The sequence below is a fragment of the Callithrix jacchus genome, chromosome 3 (assembly GCF_049354715.1).
Source record: "Callithrix jacchus isolate 240 chromosome 3, calJac240_pri, whole genome shotgun sequence".
Classification (NCBI taxonomy): Eukaryota; Metazoa; Chordata; class Mammalia; order Primates; family Cebidae; genus Callithrix; species Callithrix jacchus.
The window spans coordinates 43,707,556-43,729,013 of record NC_133504.1 but is presented as its reverse complement, the minus strand read 5'-3'; the positions used below and the strand labels follow the sequence as shown (position 1 = coordinate 43,729,013).

Sequence of the window (21,458 nt, the reverse complement as noted above, 5' to 3'; positions counted from 1 at the left end):
TGGCGCGATCTTGGCTCACTGCAACCTCCGCCTCCTGGGTTCAGGGAATTCTCCTGCCTCAGCCTCCCGAGTAGCTGGGATTACAGGCACATGCCACCATGCCCAGCTAATTTTTTGTATTTTGAGTAGAGACGGGGTTTCACCATGTTGACCAGGGCGGTCTCGATCTCTTGACCTCATGATCCACCCACCTTGGCCTCCCAAAGTGCTAGGATTACAGGCTTGAGCCACCGCGCCCAGCGTGAGACTGTATCTTTAGAAAAAATAATGGCTGGGCCTGGTGGCTCACCTCTGTAATCCTAGCCCTTTGGGAGGCTGAGGTGGGCAGATCAGTTGAGCTCAGGAATTTTAGACCAGCCTGACCAACATGGTGAAACCTCATCTCTATTAAAAAGACAAAAATTAGCTGGGCATGATGGCACATACCTATAATCCCAGATACTCTGGAGGCTAAGACATGAGAATTGCTTCAATCCAGGAGGCAGAGCTTGCAGGGAGCCAAGATCAGGCCACTGCAATCCAGCCTGGGTGCAGAGAAAGACTGTGTCTCAAAAAAAACAAAGTTGCAGATTTGTTAGCTGTGTTTTAGTTCTCCGTAAAACAGAAATCTTGCTCTGGCCACCTGTGGTGAAGAACATGGAATTTGCTATATTCTCTCACTGTTACCTTTAGTATTAGGGCTATCAACATACATTGCCTTGCTTCTTGTGGGTTAGTTTCATATTTGTGTTTAGTGGCCCATTGGAAAGCATATGAATCCCGGAATCCTGCTGGCTTTTAGTTTGTAATGCTCATTGGAGCTAGTTTATGAAGAGGTATACAGGTCTCGTGGTTTTGGTTATCTCACCATCAAGAGCACAATTACAGCGTGTTCTCTTTGAACCAGTGTATGTCTTTAGAAAGGAGTCACCTCTTAAAACAGGAGAAATGCACAAGATCTAAATACAGAAATAGGTAAAGGTCAGCACAGTAGCTCTCCCCTTCTGTTTCCAAGGTTGAGTGACAGTTAGTCTTATTTAATATACCCACATGACACATGGCTTCCTTGTTCCAACTGCCCACTCCCCTTTCTTCTTTTAGATTATCTCTGGATAACACAGAGGCTGAACTGCACTTGCTGTTTGTCAGGACGAGATCACTAAAAGAAAACATCCAGCGGGATGGTGAACTTTGTCAGCAGATGGAAGATTTTCTTCAGGTTTGTAGGTGACTCAAGTCAGTCCCTCTAATCTCATCTCCCAGCAGCACCCTGGGGCTGGTTAAATTTGCATGGCTATATTTGTGGAAGCAGCAGTTCCCATTCATATTTTTTTCTCCAAGTTAGTAACATGAACTTGGTACTTCCATGCCCATTCTTTGCAGAGAATGTTAAATGTGATCTAAGCCTGATGTGTTTGTTTTTGTTTGTTTGTTTGTTTTGTTTTGTTTTGAGACGGAGTCTTGCTCTGTTGCCCAGGCTGGAATATAATGGTGCAATCTCAGCTCATTGCAACCTCCGCCTCCCGGGTTCAAGTGATTCTCCTGCCTCAGCCTCCTGAGTAGCTGGGATTACAGGTGTGCACCACCACACCTGGCTAATTTTTGTACTTTTTTAGTAGAAACAGGGTTTTGCCATGTTGGCCAAGCTGGTCACAAACTCTTGACCTCAGGTGATCTGCCCCCACTGGGCCTCCCAAAGTGCTGGGATTACAGGCGTGAGCCACTGCACCCAGCATAATCCTGATGTATTTCTTTAGTGATGGTGCTTCTACGAGGCTCCTGTTACTCACTGCTCAGTTTGCATGATTGCACTTTACTGTGATGAACTGGTATCAGCAATGGATCTGCACTTGGGCTCTGCCTGGCAACTCAAGTTTTGTTTCTAAACCAGTTAAACTTTTGGATAACAGAAGGAAGTTCCACAGAAATCAAGATGCCTTAGAACTTGGGCTGTCATTTCCTCACTTGTTTACACTGAAGAAACAAGCTGCGTTTTGGCATGTTTTATAATGAGAACAGCAGAACACACGAGAGGTATGCCCGTCAACACTGGGAGTATACACGGCCCACAGGGTGTGTCGGGAGCTGCTCCAAATAACATCAACAAAAAACAGCGGAGTGGACATGTTTGTGACAGCTCATTGTGACTCACTAATCATATAGTCTGACATACTTCTTTTATCTTCCTTATTTAAAAAAAAAAAAGGCACTATCTCATGCTTTTAGTCTTCAGCGAAAGGCTGTGCTACCTGAAGTGCTGTTAGTGCTTTGAGACCTGTGAGGTGGAATTGTGTGGCAGGGCTGCCCTTGGCGCTGGGGAGAAACGGAGTGCTCCCGAGGTTGTGCCAACTGAAACCTTCGCTTCTTAATTCAGCTACTTCAGAATATTATGACCTTCAGCAGATGCTTGATTTTGTTTGGCTCTGCTGTGAGTTTATTTTCATTATTAAACATGTGCCCTATATTTTCTTTCAAGTAAAACCAAATTAATTTTCTTGTTGAAGGGCACAGATTTTTATCAAAGTGCAACAACAAAGCAAATACTGCCACCACAAAAATACTAAAACAGTAAACGAACACATTAAATCCAGGAATTCAAGAATAAAGATCATCGCACATCAAGATTAAAATTCTGGATGTCTTATTCCTCTAGGTTCTTGTATTAACTATTACCATCTCATACTCAGTATTCATACGGAGATGCTTAGGATGAAGAACAGCTTTGACTTAGCCTTACCTCTAGATTGCTTTTCACAGTCCATCTTGTTTTAACCCTTTACACTTCTTCCTGGCTGTCAGTTTTATCTCTATAAGTAAAACATTTCATATAGCTATGTATTTTTCTGTCTTAAATGCAACTTTCTTTTGAATAGGTAAGATAAAATTCTTCAGGGTAGGTCAGAGTCAGGCCACATGGGTCTCTGAACACCAGTCTGAATGCTGGACTCAGACTCCATGCTATAAGAAGTGGGGAACTCTTCAAGGATTCAGAGCAGAAAAATCATAGGCACATGTTTTTGCAGATCTAGTTCAGCATTTTCACCCTTGGGGGCAAGAGATACTGAGTAAATTTGTTTGAAACTTTGGTTTGTAGCAGGCAAGTTAGAGATGTAAAGTTGAATTTGACAGTACAGCTGCTAACCTGTTGTCATTCTTGCTTTGCCAGTGTAGCTTTGAACTTCTGTATTTCTGGCGCTAATCATGTTGAACTCATGGCAGATAATTCCAAGTATGGTTGCTGTTAAGATCCACATCCAGAATGTTTCATTTTCCCAAGTCTAAAGGGAGACTTCAGTGTGTTTATAAGTTTCCTTCCTGGTACTCTGTCAATCCCCACAGGACCTAGAGATGAAACATACGAGGTGGAGCTGAGCGCCCATGTAGATTCTTGTTAGGAGGCCTATTTTTCTGCAGTTGAGCTGTTCTTGGCTGGAATCCATCTTTCCCCCTGTGGAAGAATGACAGGCAAAGATTTATCCTTTCATTAATACCATTCCTCCATAAAGAAAAAAATACAGCACGAATGTACACACTGCCCTGGGCTACTGACTCAGATGGTTACTTTCTCTGGTATTTGGTTTCCTACATAGTTTTGGTTTCCTACTACCTCTTGAGTGTGTTTGGTTTAAGAGAAGGGCTTTGAAGGGGGAAAGTGGGTTGGAGTGGGTAGGAGGTGGGGTCTTCACAGAATTTCTCTGTAGGTTCTGTAGCTCTCCAAGCAGGTTCAAACAGCAGCTCCCTCCTTGAGTGGACAGCTTCTGCTTTACCATTTCCCAGCACACCTCCGCTTTACTCAAAAAAAGCTCTCAAGTATGACCTTTTTAAAAACATGATAACAGGCGATTTCATAAAGTAACACACTTCATGCATTCCTTCTTTATATAACCATTATTTCCCAGTAAACAAGAAAGCAACATAGGCTAGGCACAATGGCTTACCTCTGTAATCACAGCACTTAGAGAGGCAGAGGTGGGAGGATGGCTTGAGGCCTGCCTGGGAAACATAGGGAAACCCTGTCTCTACAAAAAAATTTAAATATTCGCTGGGTGCAGTGGTGTATAGCTATAGTTCCATCTACTCAGGGGGCCAGGTGGGAGGATTGCTTGAGTCCAGGAGATCGAGGCTGCAGCGAGCCACAATCACACCACTGTACTCCAGCCTGGGTAATGGAGCCTTATGTCTCAACATAAGACTTCAGTGTGATTCCAAATGTTCATTCTGCGTGGGCTATGGCTGTTTTGGAGCCCTTCTTCCCTGCACCATACTGCTTCCTCATCCAGCTCCCCATGTTGTCACTGAACTGCCATCAGTCATGCCTTGGACATGGCAGATTCCATGCTGAAGGGCTTGGGACTCTTTGGAGGAAAATAAGCTTCCTTCCTTCCCATCACTGTGTTGAGGCTACTGCCTCAACAGAATAGGGGCTTCAGAGACTTACTTGGTAGAAGAATTAGGAGAAAATGAAGTGAAGAGGATGGATTTGTAAAGGACAGTAATGCCTAGCCATCAGGATCCATCACAATCTCCTAAGGTGGGGCTTTCATAACATACAGTGTTGAGTCCATCCCAAACCTCCGAAATTAAACAGGGCAGATGCAGGCATGGCCTGTTGCCAAGCTTCCCAGCTGACTTGGATCAGCACCCCTGGTTTAGGTACGAGGGCTTTGGTCCCGCAGGGGTGACCCTGACCCTCACAGAGCTCAGTGGGGATTAAGTTTAAACACCCTCTCAGTGGGGCAAAATTGATAATGCATCAATACAGCGAGTAGCTTCAGGGACCCTAAAGTAAACTCTTGGCCAGTGTAAGACTCAATTTTTTTTTTTTTTTTTGGAGATGGAGTCTCTCTCCTTCTCCCAGGCTGGAGTGCAGTGGCGCAGTCTCGGTTCACTGCAACCTCTGCCTTCCAGGTTCAAGTGATTCTCCCACGTCAGCCTCCTGAGTAGCTGGGATTTTAGACATCTGACACGACGCCCAGCTAATTTTTTGTGTTTTAGTAGAGACGGGGTTTCACCGTGTTGCCCAGGCTGGTCTCAAGGAGTCACCTGTGTAATTTTTTTCAGTGAGATTAAAAGTGAACATTTTGTTAGTGACAATCTGCAGGTTAAAGCTCTTAAATCTATCTTGTTGTTTAGTCTCGGTCTCACACAGGAGTTCATCTTGCTTTCCCCGAGGTTTGGTGTGGGTTGAATTATTTTCCTTTTGGCTCTGAGTGCACTGGCCTTGCAATAAGCCTGCCTTTTCCAAGACCTGAAATGAAGCCCCAGAGCATGTCTTCCCTGGGCCTCTGATGCAGGGCCCGGCGCTGCATCAGCTGAGCATGTTTACCTCAGTGTGTGTTCGTTTGTTTTTCTGCAGTTTGCCGTAGAAAAGCTGAGGGAACTGGAATGCTGGAAACAAGAGCTCCAGGACGAGGCCCACACCCTTATAGATTTTTTCTGTGAAGACAAGAAAACCATGAAGCTGGATGAATGCTTTCAGATATTTAGAGACTTCTGTACCAAATTCAACAAGGCAGTTAAGGTATGGCTGGCAGCATCTGTGTCTTGGGGTTGCTTGGATTTTTATTTTCCTTCTTCTGGACCTAGCCCTCTGCTAACCACAGAAAGGCAGTTCGGCATCTCCATGGTTTCAGGAACGTCTGGCCCAGGTGGCGTTGCCAGGCTCTCGGCTGGGAGTGGCTCTGCCATCCCAGCCCTGAAGGCTTGCATAGATCACTGGGCATTTGACTGCCTCTGCTACTTAGACCCTCAGGCTGCCTGACACTCACAGTAATGCCTTGAGAACATTTTGTTAGTAAAGTTCCTCCCTGATGGCAGTCATACCATTTAAAAGTCTTGAAGATCCTGAATGTCTTTCTCACACTCTCCCAGAAGAGAAGGTACTCTTTCAGGGAGCCTTCTGTGCTGGTGGGATGATGGACTGGCCTCCCCTTTCGCCTCTTCCAAGCTGACCGCCATCACTGTGGGATCAGCACCACGGCAACCGCATTGTCCTCCCCAGAGCAGTCTTCAAGATTCCTGGATAACCACAAAGCCTGTTGCCATGCTGAGCACAACAGCTACATTTCTTGCCCTTCAGCCACCAATTCCAGTCATCTCTGGGTTTAACGTAGAAGCCAGAAAACTCTGTGTTGCTTGGCTTTACATGTAAAACTTTAGTCTGTCAATTAAAAGCAAACTGGCCACTTACATCCCTTCATTTCGGGTGGTGGTGAGGAAGCAAAGGCTCGTGAGTCATCTCTCCCCCTCCAGCTGGAATGTAGCTTTGTCCATAGCTGAATTTCTTTGAGGGATTGGTCAGATTTCTCGCAAGCTCAGAACTGCTTTGTGTTCTCAACCCCTCCTCTCTCTATCCAGCTAAGAGAAGGAGGCTCAGCCTGTGGCCACGTTTGCGCTCCTCTGGCCAAGAAGTGAGCTCAGCTGTGGGAGGCAGTGATGGGTGTCAAGGCCAAGTTGGCTCTTAATGAGGCCCTCACTCCCAGGAATTCCACAGGCCTGTGAGGCCACCTGTGTGATGCTCTCACCCAGCTGTCCTGAGAGCCAGGCACTGGCCCCACCCCCACCGCAGGCAACCTTGAAGGAAGGCCCGAGCAACTTGGGGACGAGGGAGGAGGCTGAGGCCAGAGCTGCGGGAGGAGCCAGGAATCCCCAGCTAGAGCCTCACAGAAACTTGGAAGGGAAAGGCCATCATTGGAGGAATTTGATTGTCAAGTAAACTGCTAATGATAACACATTTGGGCTGTGGGATCCACATATTTACATGACACAAATCTTTTTAAAGTGCACAGCCAGGTGGTAGAGTGTACTTTGGTATGTGTGCTTGTTCTGGTGCAGTTTCGACGGGAAGGGCTGGGTACTCTGGAGCAGGGTGAAGGGTTGAAGGATTTGTAAAGCACACCTGCTCCTCTTCCTCTTCTCTGATTGTGGGAACAGGCAAGGGCGTAAGGGGCAGAGCTGTGTGCTGCAGGCTGCAGCTGGCAGAGTCGCCATGCTGTGTGTGGTGTTGCTTTACCAGGAGCTGTCAGGGAACAGAGTTGAACAGTGTCTCTTAATGTCGTGGCTGTACATGAATACATTCAAATCATTGTCAAGTAGAATGTGCTACAGATGTATATGTAGCACAGATCCACCCTCCACAGAAATACAATTTGAGGCTCACTCTTTAAACGGCCACAGCATTTTTCTGTCTGTTATTGCCTGTATGCACTTTCCTGGAAGTCCTCTGTCTTGTACTGCTCAGACTCAGCTTTCTGGGGGTTGAGGTCACTTGCACATGTGGAATGGCAGCCTCCACTGAGCATATAGTGCTTTGGCTGGAAAGCTAGAAGTTGGGCCCAAGAATCAGATAAAAACTGTAGATAGATTGTTGCAGCCAGTCTTACTGCGTTCCCCCGCTCTGGTCAGATCCCCAGTAGCTTTGGAGAGTCTCACCCTCCCTCTACGCGCACGCGCACGCGCGCACACACACACACACACGCACACACACACACACACACAGTCTCTTTCTCAGCGTGGGGCATGACCCAGAGCACCCCTCCATGCCTGTGTCTTTCTTTGGCTCTTAGGGTAGGTGGCTCTGGAACTGCACATTGGTTCCACTTGTCTCACGCATCTTATGGCTTCTCTCCTTCCCTCAGGACAACCAAGACCGGGAGGCGCAGGAGCTGAGGCAGCTGCAGCGGCTAAAGGAGCAGGAGCAGAAGCAGCGCTCCTGGGCATCTGGGGAGCTGGGCGCATTTGGCCGGAGCAGCAGCGAGAACGATGTGGAGCTGCTGGCTAAGAAGGGTGTGGAAGGTCTGCCTCCTTTCCTGCACCCCAGGCCCATCAGTCCCTCCAGCCCCTCCTACCGGCCCCCTAACACCCGCCGCTCCCGTCACTCCCTGGGTCTCTCTGCTGACCGGGAGCTGCTGACCTTCTTGGAGAGCTCTACTGGCATTCCCGAGGAGCCCAACAAGTTCCACAGCCTGCCCCGGAGCAGCCCCCGGCAGGCCCGGCCCACGATAGCCTGCCTGGAGCCTAAAGAGGCAAGGCATGGGGACTCCAGCTTTGCACACAAACCTCAGGCCTCGAGGGGCCAGGAGGAGGCCCCCAACCCACCCTCAGCACAGGGACACCAGCTTCCAGCTACCCAGCCTGAGGACCCTGCCTCTGCCTCTGCCTTCGCCAGAGCTCGGCGCCACGGCGTCAGCATCCTCCGAAAGAGGAACAGTGAGCCGGTGAGCCTGGGCTCAGCACAGTCCCCTCCTCTCTCGCCATTGGCTCTGGGGATTAAGGAACATGAGCTGGTGACAGGGCTGGCCCAGTTCAACCTCCAGGGTTCTCAAGGCATGGAGGGGATGTCCCAGGTGACCCTGAGTGACTTCAGCCCAATGAAGCTGGAGTCTGTGGAGGATGGGGGCCCACATTCCCCCAGTGCCGGCAGCAGCAGTCTGACACCCATGGATGGAAATGCCCTGGGAAGTCTCAGCCCAGTCCTGGAGAATGGCAAGGCTGCCCCTGTTGAGCCTGGAAGTGTGGCTTTGGGATCTGTGGGTAGCAGCGACCCTGAGAACAAAGATCCCGGGCCTCTGTTCTACATCTCGGACACCACTGACTGCTCACTGACCCTGGACTGCTCAGAGGGAACCGACTCCAGACCCAGAGCTGGGGACCCGGAGGAAGGCGGGGAAGGGGATGGCTCCATGTCCTCTGGGGTTGGAGAAATGGGGGATAGCCAAGTCTCCAACCCTGCATCCAGCCCACCTGGGGAGGCTCCTGCCCCCATCTCTGTGGATAGTGAGCCCAGCTGCAAGGGTGGCCTGCCCAGGGACAGACCCACCAAAAGGAAAGATGTTGTAGCACCAAAGAGAGGCTCCCTCAAAGAGGCATCTCCTGGGGCCTCCAAGCCTGGGAGTGCCCGGCGGAGCCAGGGGCTAGCGCCCAAGCCTGTGCGGACCCTGACAGCCTCGGAGAGTGAGAGTATGCGCAAGGTCATGCCCATCAGCAGGTCCAGCAGAGGTGCCAGCTGGAGGCGACCAGAGCTCCCATCCCGGGGGCCCTCTCAGAATCCCCCCAGCAGCACAGATACTGTGTGGTCACGCCGGAACTCTGTGCGGAGAGCCTCGGACATGTCACCCAGGAGGCCCTCCACCAGTGTGGAGGAGCAGAGGCTGCCTCGGGGGAGCAGCAGTGCCCGTCCGGGGAGGGACACCCCCCTGCAGCCTAGGGGCTCTATCAAGAAGCCCAGTGCCAAACCACTCAGGAACCTCCCCAGACAGAAGCCCGAGGAAAATAAAACCTGCCGCACCCACTCCCAGGGCCCTGAGAGTCCCAAAGAGGAGCCCAAGACCCCTCCGGTGCCCAGCATCCCCCATGAACTACCCCGTGTCCCAAGCTTTGCCCGGAACACGGTGGCCTCATCCTCTCGAAGCTTGAAAACTGATCTCCCTCCCATGGCCAAAGTCCCCAGCATCACTAGGACAGTGTCGCAGCGGCAGCTGAGGGTGAAAGGGGACCCCGAGGATGCCGATCCCAAGGACAGCAGTACTTTGAAGAGAGCCAGCAGTGCCCGGGTCCCCAAGAGGGGTCCAGAGTCTACTGAGAGTCCCAGTGCCAACGCAGAGGCCCCTCTGAAGGCCAGAGGAGCTGGGGAAAGGGCCTCCCTCCGTCGGAAGGACTCTAGTCGGACCACACTGGGGAGAATCCTCAATCCATTATGGAAGTGATGGGTGTCTGTCCTCTCCCACCTCCTGGGATTCAGACGGTGTAGACTGACTTCTGGGATGAGGATGGGGAAAGAGGCAGCATGTCTTTGTTACAGATAAAGCAGCCACTGGTGCCGCTGCTAGTGATGCTGTCAGGATGGTTAGTCCAGGAGGCCTGTGGATTGCAGCCTGCCATGCTGAGCCCCACTGCAGTCTGGTGTCCAGATAGACATGTTCCTGTGACGGCCACACCTCCCCTGTGCACCCTACCCTCCCCCAAAGCCCGGATCTCGAGAAAGACTTAATAGGAGTGTAAGGTGACATTCTTATGAAACAAGTCAACAAAGATTTTTTTCTGGCCAGTTTTTATATATCAAAGATTTTTTTAATATAAAAATTAGCTAGGTGCAGTGGCTCACGACTTTGGGACGCCAAGAGGGGTGGATGGCTTGAGCCTAGGAGTTCGAGACCAGCCTAGGAAACATGGTGAAACCCCGTCTCTATCAGAAATACATTAATTAGCTGAGTGTGGTGGCACATGCTGGTGGCCCCAGCCACTCCAAAGGCTGAGATGGGAAGATCGCTTGAGCCCAGGACTCCACCATCGTACTCCAGCCTGGGTGACAGAGTGAGACCCTGTCTCAAAAGAAAAAATGAAAATGACATGTTTTAGTTTGGGTTCCTTTTGCAGAGTGAAATGCCTTCCAGGATTTTTTTTTTTTTTTTTTTCTTTTTGAGACAGGGTCTTACTCTGTCTCCCGGGCTGGAGTGCAGTGGTGTAATCATAGCTCACTGCAACCTTGACCTCCTAGGCTCAAGTGACCCTCCCACCTCAGCCTCCTAGGAGCTGGGACTACAGGCATGCACCACTATGCCTGGCTAATTGTTTTTTTCAATTTATCTTTTGTAGAGATGGGATCTCACTATGTTGCTCAGGCTGATCTCGAACTCTAGAGCTCAAGTGATCCTCCCACTTCAGCCTCCCAAAGTGCTGGGATTATAGGTGTGAGCCACCACACCTGGCCAGTAGTATATCCTCAATAATGAAGATATTTTTATCTTCCTGTGTTCCTTGGCCTCAGAGTTCCACCTGCCCATACGTTGTCCGTTGCAGGCAACTGGACTTCCCCACAAGTCTTGGGTATCCTGTAATGGGCTCTGTCTCCCTGAAGACTGTCTGGCTTGCCCATTTCTACATACATGACTCTGGGTATGAGTCTTTATAGGAACAGGAGGGAAAGTTGGACTTGGACAGAAATCATGTATTCAGGGTGTGCATTGTCAGCAGCGGGGTGTGAACCTCGGGGGCCTCATGGCTGCAGGGCAGGCTTCCCTGCAGATGGGTGGCAGCCTCTGGTAAAATGCTGGATTTCTCTGGAATCTTGAAGTGCCATATTTTAGTGGAAAGGCATCAGGGCTGTTTGACAGTGTGTGTCTTTCCAGTCCCGCATTCCACCATCCATGTGTCTGTTATAAAACTGAGTGAAGGCTGCTTTGACCTGTGTTCACTCTGGTTACAGGGAGGTGCAAAGCATTCTGTCTCCCAGCCTTGCTTCTCTCTGTGTGCTCCCAGCACTTCCTTCTTCTCTAACATGGCCCGGAGAGAGCTTCTCTCTCTCCTTGTCTGTCTCTTTAATAATAGTTTTTAACATTGACATCTCTTTGTTGGTACAGTGGTTTTTAAATCCTGAGAAGAACCAAATCAATTTTCAGGCAGACTAAAAGCATGAAATTGCTTTCAGAAGAAAGTATATCATCCGGAAAAATTTGGGGGGAAAAATCAAGCTTTATTCAAAAGAAAGAGTTAAAATCATGTACTTTTCTACCTAATGCCCATTTCATGATTTCTCTGAGACTAGTTGGGAAATGGGAAAATTCTTGGAACTTTTTTTTTAATATTTTGGGTCACTTATTAGTGAAACCCCATTTTAGATCTGACCTTGGTAGGTACATGGATCTAGGCAAATAGCATGCGTTTGTGGGGAAATCCATGCCATAACGCATGGTTGACGTTAGAACCTCCCTTCTGCAGAGTGTTGCCTTTCATCTAAATTAATTGGAAATGCTGAGCTTCCATAAGTGAGTTTTAAAGATAAATATTATGCCTGAAGTAGTAAAGCACGTGACCACAAAACCTCTTGTAGAAATGGCCCTGAGTAGGTATTTCCGGGGCTCCACAAAGATGCTTATGGGAATCCTGAGCAGCTTTTCACCATCTCATGAAGCCTAAGAAGTTATATATTTAATCAGGTAGACAAAAAAGTTTAAAGCAGAAGGTCCATGGTGGTGGGAAATGGATGAACATGATCCTCAGTTTGTGGATTTGTGGAAAGCAGAGAGGTCGGGACCTCTGGGAGGGACCCTGGGTTCCGAGCTCCCAGGCCCTTTGTCTATCATGGATGCTGGGTGACTGGCAAGTCACCACCTCTTCCCAAGCCTGTTTGCCAGTTCACAGATGGGGGCCATGGCCTCGATGATGGTCTCCACAGGTCCTTCCAACTCTGTGCGTGCAAGTCAGGTCAATCACCAAGGACCCATCTCTGCCCCATATCAGCTTCTCAGAACCCACCCCTGGCATCTCTGAAGCAATGGCCTCACTTCAAGGGCTGCTCAGAAGAATGCACCTTCAGCATGAGTTGTTGCTGGAAGATCTAATAAGCTGCATTTCCTGGGAAGTGGTGCTTTTCTTAGCCCTGTGGACATTCTGTATGCATCTGTGTGAGCAGATGATCATTCTATTACCTTTTATCGGTAGTAAGCTTGGAAAATTAATTTAAGAATACATTGGAGAAATGTAAATAAGTTTCTATGTAAATTTGTTTAAGATAAACAATGTATTTAATGGTCCATTTATATGTTCTTTTATGTAACATGTAGTTTAATAAAGTTCCTGTTTATGAGAGTTGTGTTTCATCTCAGCTTCTTCCATGGATGTGTCTGTGTGATCTTGCTGGAAGAGTATTCGATTTCTGGCCCAGAAAGAAGCAGGGATCCAGGAGGCGAGGAGGGTTGGGATGCAGCTGACTTGTCCTCCAAAGGCTCAAGAGCCCAAATGAGGCTGTTGACTGTGTGTCTTCTTGCTAGACAGAACCCCTTGTAACTGAGGGCTTAGGGAGTGGGCCTTGCCCCAGGCCATGGGGATGAAATGCCGCCTGCCTCTGACACAGGTTGTGAGTGGAGTGCGCGGCTCACATTATTCCATGCTGAGCTGGGTTTTATGTCATCTCTGTGGGCCCGGCAAGTCTAGATGGTGTCCTGGGTGTCCTGCATTTTGGTTCAGGACTCCATTAGGAAATCACAGCTCACCTCATGGCTGACTCAGGAATGAGCAGAGGGGAGATGGCTTTATATGACCAGGGTTTTGCATATTTGAAAAGGAGCTGGGATTGTGCCTCAGATGCACCTCATGCCTCAGATGATGTCATGTTTCAGTCCTAGCTACTCTCCTGCTTTAACTCAAGTGAGTTAGAGGGACATCCCTGGGTCAGACATCAGTAGAGGAGAGTAGATGATGTTCTTGGGTGTTGCTGCTTGCTCCCTGGACATTTAGAAGCCGGTCTTGTCTGTGCTGTAAGTGGTTTGGGACACCAGACTCCTCTCTCAACCTTCAATCCTGCTGTTCAAGGGATTACTGACATGCATGCCCCCAACCCCCAAGAAAGCGTTTTATTTTTCTAATGGGTCTCAAGTAATTTTCTGTTTCTTCTTCCCTTTTATGGCTTTCATAAAGAACCTGTGGTCCCATTCTTCTAAAGAAATTCATTAAATTAAAGGGGCCACCATTTCCTAATTGTGCATATTTATGTGCTCTGCATATTTATGTGCTAGGGTGAGGGACCCCAGAAGACTTTGGTAGAATTGTTAATTCACCTTCTGGGGTGTGTACATTCGTGAACTTCTGCCTCTAAGGGTGCAGTATCCTTACCTCCTCCCATATGGCAATGATGACATTTTGCAATTTTGCAGAATTTTCCATTAAAACTTAATTCTTCATTATATTTTTGCTGCATGCTCCAACCCTGTCAGAAAAGTAGAAGAGAATTTTTTTTTTTTTTTTTTGGTGTAAGTCCCCAAACACATATAAGCATCAAATGTATAAATCAAATTTGAATAAGGGACACTGCATCTGACCACTCATTAAGTGCTGTGTAAAATAATTTGGGCAATGAGCATACATGAACTGGGGCACCGGGTTCTCTGTGAAATCGCTCTGCTCAGCCTCTGTGGGGTAAGAATGCACAGCTCAATCTGTGGCAGGACTGCAAACATAACCCAGAGCACCTGCTCCTGGGGCTTTTCATCCACAAATATCTCCTGGTTTGGACGTCCCACAGCACACTAGATCACCTCAGTGAAGACAAGAGTTTAAGAAAACAGCTTTTTTGTCTGCTGGACCAGAGCGCTGCCATGGGGCTTTTGGCTTCCTGATTGGTAGGTAGGACAACTGGACTGGCCCAAGCAGCATTCACAGATGTTTATTCACAGACCCTTTACCAAGAGCCTGACATCCCTGACTGCGAGCTGTGGAGGGAGGCACCGGGGCCTTTCAGTGAGGAAGCCTGTTCCAGGTGCCCACTGATGGAGTCATGCCAGGCTCTTGGAGTCAGGTCCTGGGCTTTCCCCTTCCCGCCTCAGAAACACACTAACGGGCCGAGTCATGCAGGCGGTCCCCAGCTCACAAGCAGAAGATGTTCCCCAAGTCTGCTTGCAGTGAGATGTGAGGATTTCAGAATGCACTTTCCCAGAGCAGCCATGTCATGCATTACGGGTATGTTTTCAGGATAGCACATTAGAAAGCTATTTAGCCTATCTGCTGTGGTCTAAATGTTTGTCCCCCCTCAAATTTTTGTGTTGAAATCCTAAACCCAAGGAGGTAGGATTAGGAGAGAGGGCTTTTGGGAAGTGATTAGGTCCTGAGCCTGGAGCCCTCATGAATGGGATTAATGCCCTAATAAAGAAGGCCCGAGGGCTGGGCACGTGGCTCACACCTGTAATCCCAGCACTTTGGGAGGCCAAGGTGGGCATATCACGATGTCAGGAGTTCTAGTCCAGCCTGACCAACATGGAAAAACCCTGTCTTTTCTAAAAATACAAAAATTAGCTGGGCATGGTGGTCGTGCCTGTATTCCCAGCTACTCAGGAGGTTGAGGCAGGAGAATTGCCTGAACCAGGAGGCAGAGGTTGCAGTGAGCCGAGATCGTACCATTGCACTCCAGCTTGGGTGACAGGTGGAGACTCTGTTTAAAAAAAAAAAAAGCCTGAGGACGTGGTGCATTTCTTCCACCATGTGAGGACACATTAAGAAGGTACCATCCATGAAGGGGTTCTCACCAAACACTGGATTTGTTGGTGCTCCGATCTTAAGCTTCCCAGCCTCCAGAACTGTGAGAAATACATTTTTGTTGTTCCTAAAACCTTAGGTCTGTGGTATTCTGTAGAGCAGCCTGAGCAGCCTCAGACACCATGTGTGGGTAGACTGCGGCACAAGAATTTCTACAGAAGAGAAGCTCACTCACTGCAGCATTCATGAGGGAAAAGGCCAGGAGTGCCAGGAACATTTCTCTTCTACCTCATGCCATCAAGTGGAGGCCGAGGCACTGCAGCTTCAGGGCACTGGTAGCTTCTCTCCACTGCTAGAGAAGAAAAGACCTCTCTGCTCCAGAGGTCGGGCTGAATGCAGAGGCAGACACAGAGGTTTCCATCTCCCAGGCCAACTCCAGGAAACATGGGTCATTTCTCCATCTGTAATTGTCTTTTGGCTGTTCTTCCTAATAGAGAGCACACTGGGCCAATAGAAGGGTGCATGCCCTCTGCTTTCATTTTCTGGGTGGGAGACTGGATTCAGCCCTAGTCTGCTAGACAACTAATGGGAAGACAGCAGAGGCTGTGGGGAGGCCACCTGTGTGGCCAGGGCCATGAGCCAAGGCCAGCTGGTAGCCGGGCAAGTGAGCCTCCTTGGTGAGAGCCAGGATGTTCACTGCCAGGGTGAGCTCCCTCGGTGCTTCTGACTTGACAGTGTTGCAGCATCTGGTGGCACCCACAGCGTGGGGTGGTCCTGTGTGCAGTGGAATTACTCAGGTGTGGTGATTCCTAGTCCCACCCCAGACTTACAAGCCAGGATCTTTCTGATGAGCCCCCAGATTTTCCAACATGCTATTGAGACCCACTGCGCTAGGCAAGAAGGCTGACTGGTAAGAATTCTGGGATTCCCGTGCCGGCTCATGGGCTGTTCCCCATGCTGGGCCCTTCTTGGAGCCTGTATCTGGGCCTTATAGGTCTGTTTCACTCTGAGCAAGTGAGACAGGCATTTACTCTGAACTCAGCACCTGATTAAGAGGAGAGCTGCCTCAAAGGAGCCTGCGGAGCTGATCTAACTTAGATCTTAAAACATAAGGACTTCCAGTCGTATGCATGGCCACTCTGAGTCTGGAGCTCTCAGTCACACAGTGTTAGAGCTTCCATAACAACAGCTCCTGGGGCAACATTGGAAGTGAAACTTCACTAGCATCTTGCCATAGCTGCCCTTTAGATAGATTATAATTTAGTGTGTGTAAAGTGTTTTACTAATAAATGCTGAACAATGCCACACCCCTGCCTGAGTACCCACAGTAAGAATTTGTCAGCAAAGCTATTCTTTGGAACCCTGTTCTCTGGACCTCTTGGATCTTGGAGCTTTCCACAGCCTTCACGAGGATCACTTCAACTCGGGCCTCGGGAGCCTCATCTAGCGGCTGCTGTTCCTTCCCTCTTGCTCTGTGCTGGGCCCAGGCAGGGGGGCATCTGCACTGACCTCACCGGTCAGGAAGGGGGTGGGGTGCAGCTCTCCAGGGACTCAGAATGCAGGCAGAAGAAGGGATGCAGGAAGGCAGCCTCCCTCCCCATTTTGGGATATGGAAACCCTCCCTGGAAGGAGGACTGAGCCTGGTTCTTTCCAAAGTGGCCAGCATAGATGAATTGATTGTTTCCCCACTTCCGTGCTGTGAATGGCTGCTCATCAGTCTGAGAAGGTTGTTAGAAGAATCTAGACAGTCTTGCTACTTTCAGGGACTATTTTGCCAGTCTAGCCAAGTGCTAAAGAAGGGTTTGAGCTATATTTAAATGAAAACAATGGTTCAGCCAGCCTCAGTGGACATGCCTGTAATCCTAGCTACTTGGAACCCAGGAGTTTGTGACCAGCCTGGGAAACCTAGTGAGACCCCATCTAAAAGAAAAAAGGAAATGATCATTCAGCTTTGGAAGCTGTCTCAGCAGAAAGAACAGTGCCTCCATTCAGGTATGGCTGAGTGAAGCCATCAGCTTACTATTGGCTGTGTTTCCTTCTTTCCCAAGGCGCAAGAGGTTCCCACCAGCTGATTCATCCCCAGGGAGGAGAGGAAAGAAGTGGGCTGCCTTTGGGCAGGCTTCTTCACCACTGCTCAGACACAGAGGCCGCAGAACAGCCTCCCCACCCCGACAGGGCCTCCTACTCCCAAGTTCAAGATTGATTACAATACAATAGAACAAGGAGTCACTGGATAAGCAGTGGGGTAAAGTGCCTAATTGTTCTCAGCTCTTTCTCAAGCCCCTGCTTTTCTCAACCAGCTCACAGTGGGTTGGACTCTGGCTAGAGTGTGTCTTTGCACAGTTACTCACCACATTCCCAGTGTCCAAGCAGGAGACGAAAGGTCATTCCCACTTGTAAGCATCATCCCCACTTGTCAGTGGAGGAATCCCTTCTAGGAGATGTGAAGGGGAAGCTTGTGAGCCAGTGGTTCCACGTGGCTACCATTGGCCATGTTCCTGGAACGCCAGCACCAGATTGAGGCCCACCTGGTCCCTGGACACTGTCCTTGGCCCTGGAATCTCCCTTTCAGGAGGAACCTGATGAGCTGGAGTAAGACGGAGGAGAATGACCAGGCAGCCAGGGTGTGGGTGCCATGCTTGATGGGGAGCAGCTGAGGCTGCCAAGACCATTTAAGCTTAAAAAAGGCTAATAAGAACCTGGTGGTAGAACTAATCTTATTCTGTATTGTTCCAAAACACAACAAAAATAAATCCTCAGGGTCAGGACGAGCTCATGCCAAAGCTGGACATCTACCCACCTTCCTAGGCTGGAGGCCTCAAAGCCCCTTCCACTGGCAGACTCGAACTTGTGAAATGACTGCCCAAACTCAGTTGCTGTGCTGATCAAGTAGGCCCTGAAGGACACTTGCCCCTTGAGGGGTCACCTCCTGGGAGGGCCAGCTGCACCTCAGCATGCCATGAGAAGAAGCCTCCTGGCTGTTACCATCATCATCATCACATCAAAAGCGAAAGCGCCTCCTTTTTTTTTTAAGATGATGTCTCACTCTGTCTCCCAGGCTGGAGTACAGTGGTGCAATCTCAGCTCACTGCAGCCTCTGCCTCCTGGGTTCAAGTGATTCTTCTGCCTCAGCCTCCTGAGTAGCTGGGATCACAGGCACCTACCATCACGCCCAGGTAATTTTTGTACTTTTAGTAGAGACAGGTTTTTATCATGTTGGTCAGGCTGGTCTCGAACTCCTGACCTCAGGTGATCTGCCCGCCTTGGCCTGTAATCCCAAAGTGTTGGGATTACAGGTCTGAGCCACTGGCCTGGCCCAAAGTGTTTCTTGAGCACTTGAGTGTTTCCTAGGTGTAGGGCCTACTGTCACCTTGAACAGCATTTGTATATTCCTTTTGGATTCACCCACAAGGCAGGGCTCTGGAGCACAAGGACTGTCACCTTATAACAGATTTGCAGTGGGAGTTCAGGAAAGTGTGTGACTCTGGGAAGCGCTGAGTTTTGCAGGGATTCTGGAAATGGGGTGCTCAGGTCTGTGTTGTCTGATGGCTCCTAAGAGTCCCAGCTTGAATACTTCCTCCATCCCAGCTTGAATACCTTCTTTTTTTATTTTTAAACATTTTATCGAGGAGAAATTTGAAGATACATAAAAGTAGAAAAGTATCATTTCACCAAAGAGGAGATACGGACAGCAAATAAGCACACGAAAAGAAGCTCCTGATCATTAGTCATTGGGGAAATGTAAATTAAAATCACAATCAGACAGCATCGTACATCTATCAGAATGGCTAAAATAAAAACCAATGAGAGGCGGGGCATGGTGGCTCATGCCTCCCAGAGCCAGCACCTTGGGAAGCCAAGGTGAGCGGATCACTTGAGTCCAGGGATTCGAGACCAGTTTGGCCAAGATAGTGAAACCCCATCTCTACCAAAAAATACAACAATTAGCTGGGCACGGTGGTACACATCTGTAGTCCCCGCTACTCAGGAGGCTGAGGTGGGAGGAGCACTTGAACCTAGGAAGCAGAGGTTGCGGTGAACCCAGATCATGCTACTGCACTCCAGCCTGGGCGATGGAGCAAGACTGCATCTCAAAAAAACCGAACCAAAGCAAACCAAAACAAGACAAAAAAACAGGGACAGCATGAATGTTGGAGAAGGTAAAGAAAAACAGGATCACTTATACATTGGCTGGTGGGAATTTAAAATGGAAGAGCCTCTCTGAACAGCAGTTGACAATTTCTTTATTATTATTATTTCAAAGGTACTGCAAATCAAGACAATTTCTTATATGCAACTATAAAACACAGCAATTTTTCTACTTGGCATTTATGCTAGAGAAATGAAGATCTAAGTTCACGGAAAAGTATGTACACTTTCATAGCAAATTTATTCATAATAGCTAATAACGGGAAACAATCCAGAAGTCCTACAGCAGGTGAATGGGTAAATAAACTGTGGTGTATTCATATAATGGAATACTACTCAGCAATAGCAAGAAATGAACTATGAATGCATGCAAACATCTGGGTTAATTTCCACAGAATTATGCTAAGTGGAAAAAAGCCAATTGCAAGGAGTTACATACTGCATAATTCCATTTAGATAGCATTCTTAATATGACAAAATTATAGAAATGGAGAACAAAGTAGTGGCTATAAAGGGGCGACATGATGGATCCTTGTACAGAGGGAAATGTTCCGTAGCTTGACTACGTCAACACCAACATCCTGATTGAAAGACTGTACTCTGGTTTTGCAGTATGTTACCATTGGGGGAAACTAGGTGAAGGGTGCACAGACTCTGTGTACTATTTCTTGCAATTTCATGTATGTGAGTCTATAATTTTCTAAGACTACAAATCTTAATTTGAAAAAACTTAGAGTATATGCAAATAAAGCAGTGTTACATTATCATGCCTGATACAAATGAAGGCCAGGTGTGGTGGCGCACACCTGTTATCCCAGCACTTTGGGAGGCCGAGGCGGGTGGACCATTTGAGGTCAGGAGTTTGAGATCAGCCTGACTAACAAGGTGAAACCCTGTCTCTACTTAAAAAAAAAAAAATTAGCTGGGTGTGGTGGTGCGCTACTGTAGTCCTAGCTACCTGCGTGGCTGAGGCAGGAGGATTGCTTGAGCTTGGGAGGTGGTGGTTGCAGTGAGCTGAGGTTGCACCACTACGCTCCAGCCTGGGTAACAGAGTGAGACTCCATCCACCCCCCACAAAAAAAAGAAAAAGAAAAAATTGTATTATACACATTAAAACAATTTCTGCTTTAAATATTAACACATTTGGTTATAATAGCAACAACCAAAGATGGGAGCAAACTAAATAATTAGTTTCATAATCAGTAGATGCAAAAACCAAAGAAAACGTTCTGTAAAGAATCTAGACACCAATAATGAAAGCAACAAAAACACAGAACTCTCTCTACTTATCTCAGGCTCTTATGAGAATTACAGGTTAATTTTTAAAAATTGGAAAATAGAAATAATGTTAAAAATGGCATTAACAAAATGCAACTCTCTAGTAGCAATGGCCCAGGGGAGCCACGCATTTACAAAAAAACGGATGGTGTGGTTTCTTAAAGCCAACTGAAACTGGCAATTACAAACACAATGAACTAGATTATAAGAAAGCATGGAATCTTTTGATGACATTTTACAATAATGACAAGTGAAAGCGCAGAGAAGCAACATTAAAAACATCCACCAGTTCAGATGCTTCCCCCATCAACTTTCCTCTGACCGCTGGCCTTGAAATAGATCTTCCCCTCTCTTGAGCTCTCGTAGCACCTGGGGTCATCCCGCTGATCCCCACTTGCCTGGCTCAACTGTTCTTGTTTGTTTGGCTGCTGAACTGGGCAGTGACCTCCTCAGGGCGTGTGTGTTTAAGGGGTATTTTTCCATCTGTGGAGCCCTCCAGGACCCAGTGAGGGTCAGCATTAAGTGGGCGCTCACCATGTACGGGCTGATGGAAGTAAATAAACAAAAGGAAGATGCTGGGATCTCCCTGGTCAAGCCCCACTGCCCAGAGATCAGATCTCTGCCTCTTCCTGGGCTTGGCCTCGTCAGGAAAAGGTGACAGCACCAGGGCTTCTGGTGAAAGGTCCCACAGAGGGAAAAAAAGGATTCTGGTAGAGGAGGGTTCTTAGAGGCCAGAAAAGGAACAAGAGTAAAGATAAAGAGAGAGCCGAGTGCCCCAGGCACCTGACCTAGGCTTTACATGGAGAGGAATGGCAAACTCATGGCATCCCAGAAACCCGCAGGCTTGTCAGGAGGCAGCAGGAATAGCCACAGCCCCACTGCAGGCGGCTGCCTCCACCTGTTCTGAATGCCTGGATGCCACACCCTCAGGCCCTGAGCAGCAAGGAGCAGCCATTGTGCATTTCAAGGCCTGTCCTACATCCCTGGTTTGCAGAGGGCTTGATAAAGTCCAGGGGATATTGGGAAATGGACAAGCTGGGTGCCTGCCCTCTACCAGCAGCTAGGTAGGACCAGCTTAGCCATTTATT

At 48.4% G+C, this 21,458-nt stretch overlaps 1 protein-coding gene across 3 annotated transcripts in view; it reads left to right on the top strand.

The window, feature by feature from the left end:
- Positions 1-12,564, top strand: part of FHDC1 (FH2 domain containing 1) — a 45,298-nt gene extending 32,734 nt beyond the window's left edge. For all 3 annotated transcript variants that reach the window (XM_035292850.3, XM_008992593.5, XM_035292851.3), the window contains exons 10-12: positions 1,081-1,198; positions 5,336-5,500; positions 7,617-12,564. In XM_035292850.3, the coding sequence (XP_035148741.3) occupies positions 1,081-1,198; positions 5,336-5,500; positions 7,617-9,683 (2,350 nt within the window). In that variant the 3' untranslated portion in view covers positions 9,684-12,564. The remainder of the gene's footprint in view (positions 1-1,080; positions 1,199-5,335; positions 5,501-7,616) is intronic.
- The last annotated feature ends 8,894 nt before the right edge of the window (positions 12,565-21,458 follow it).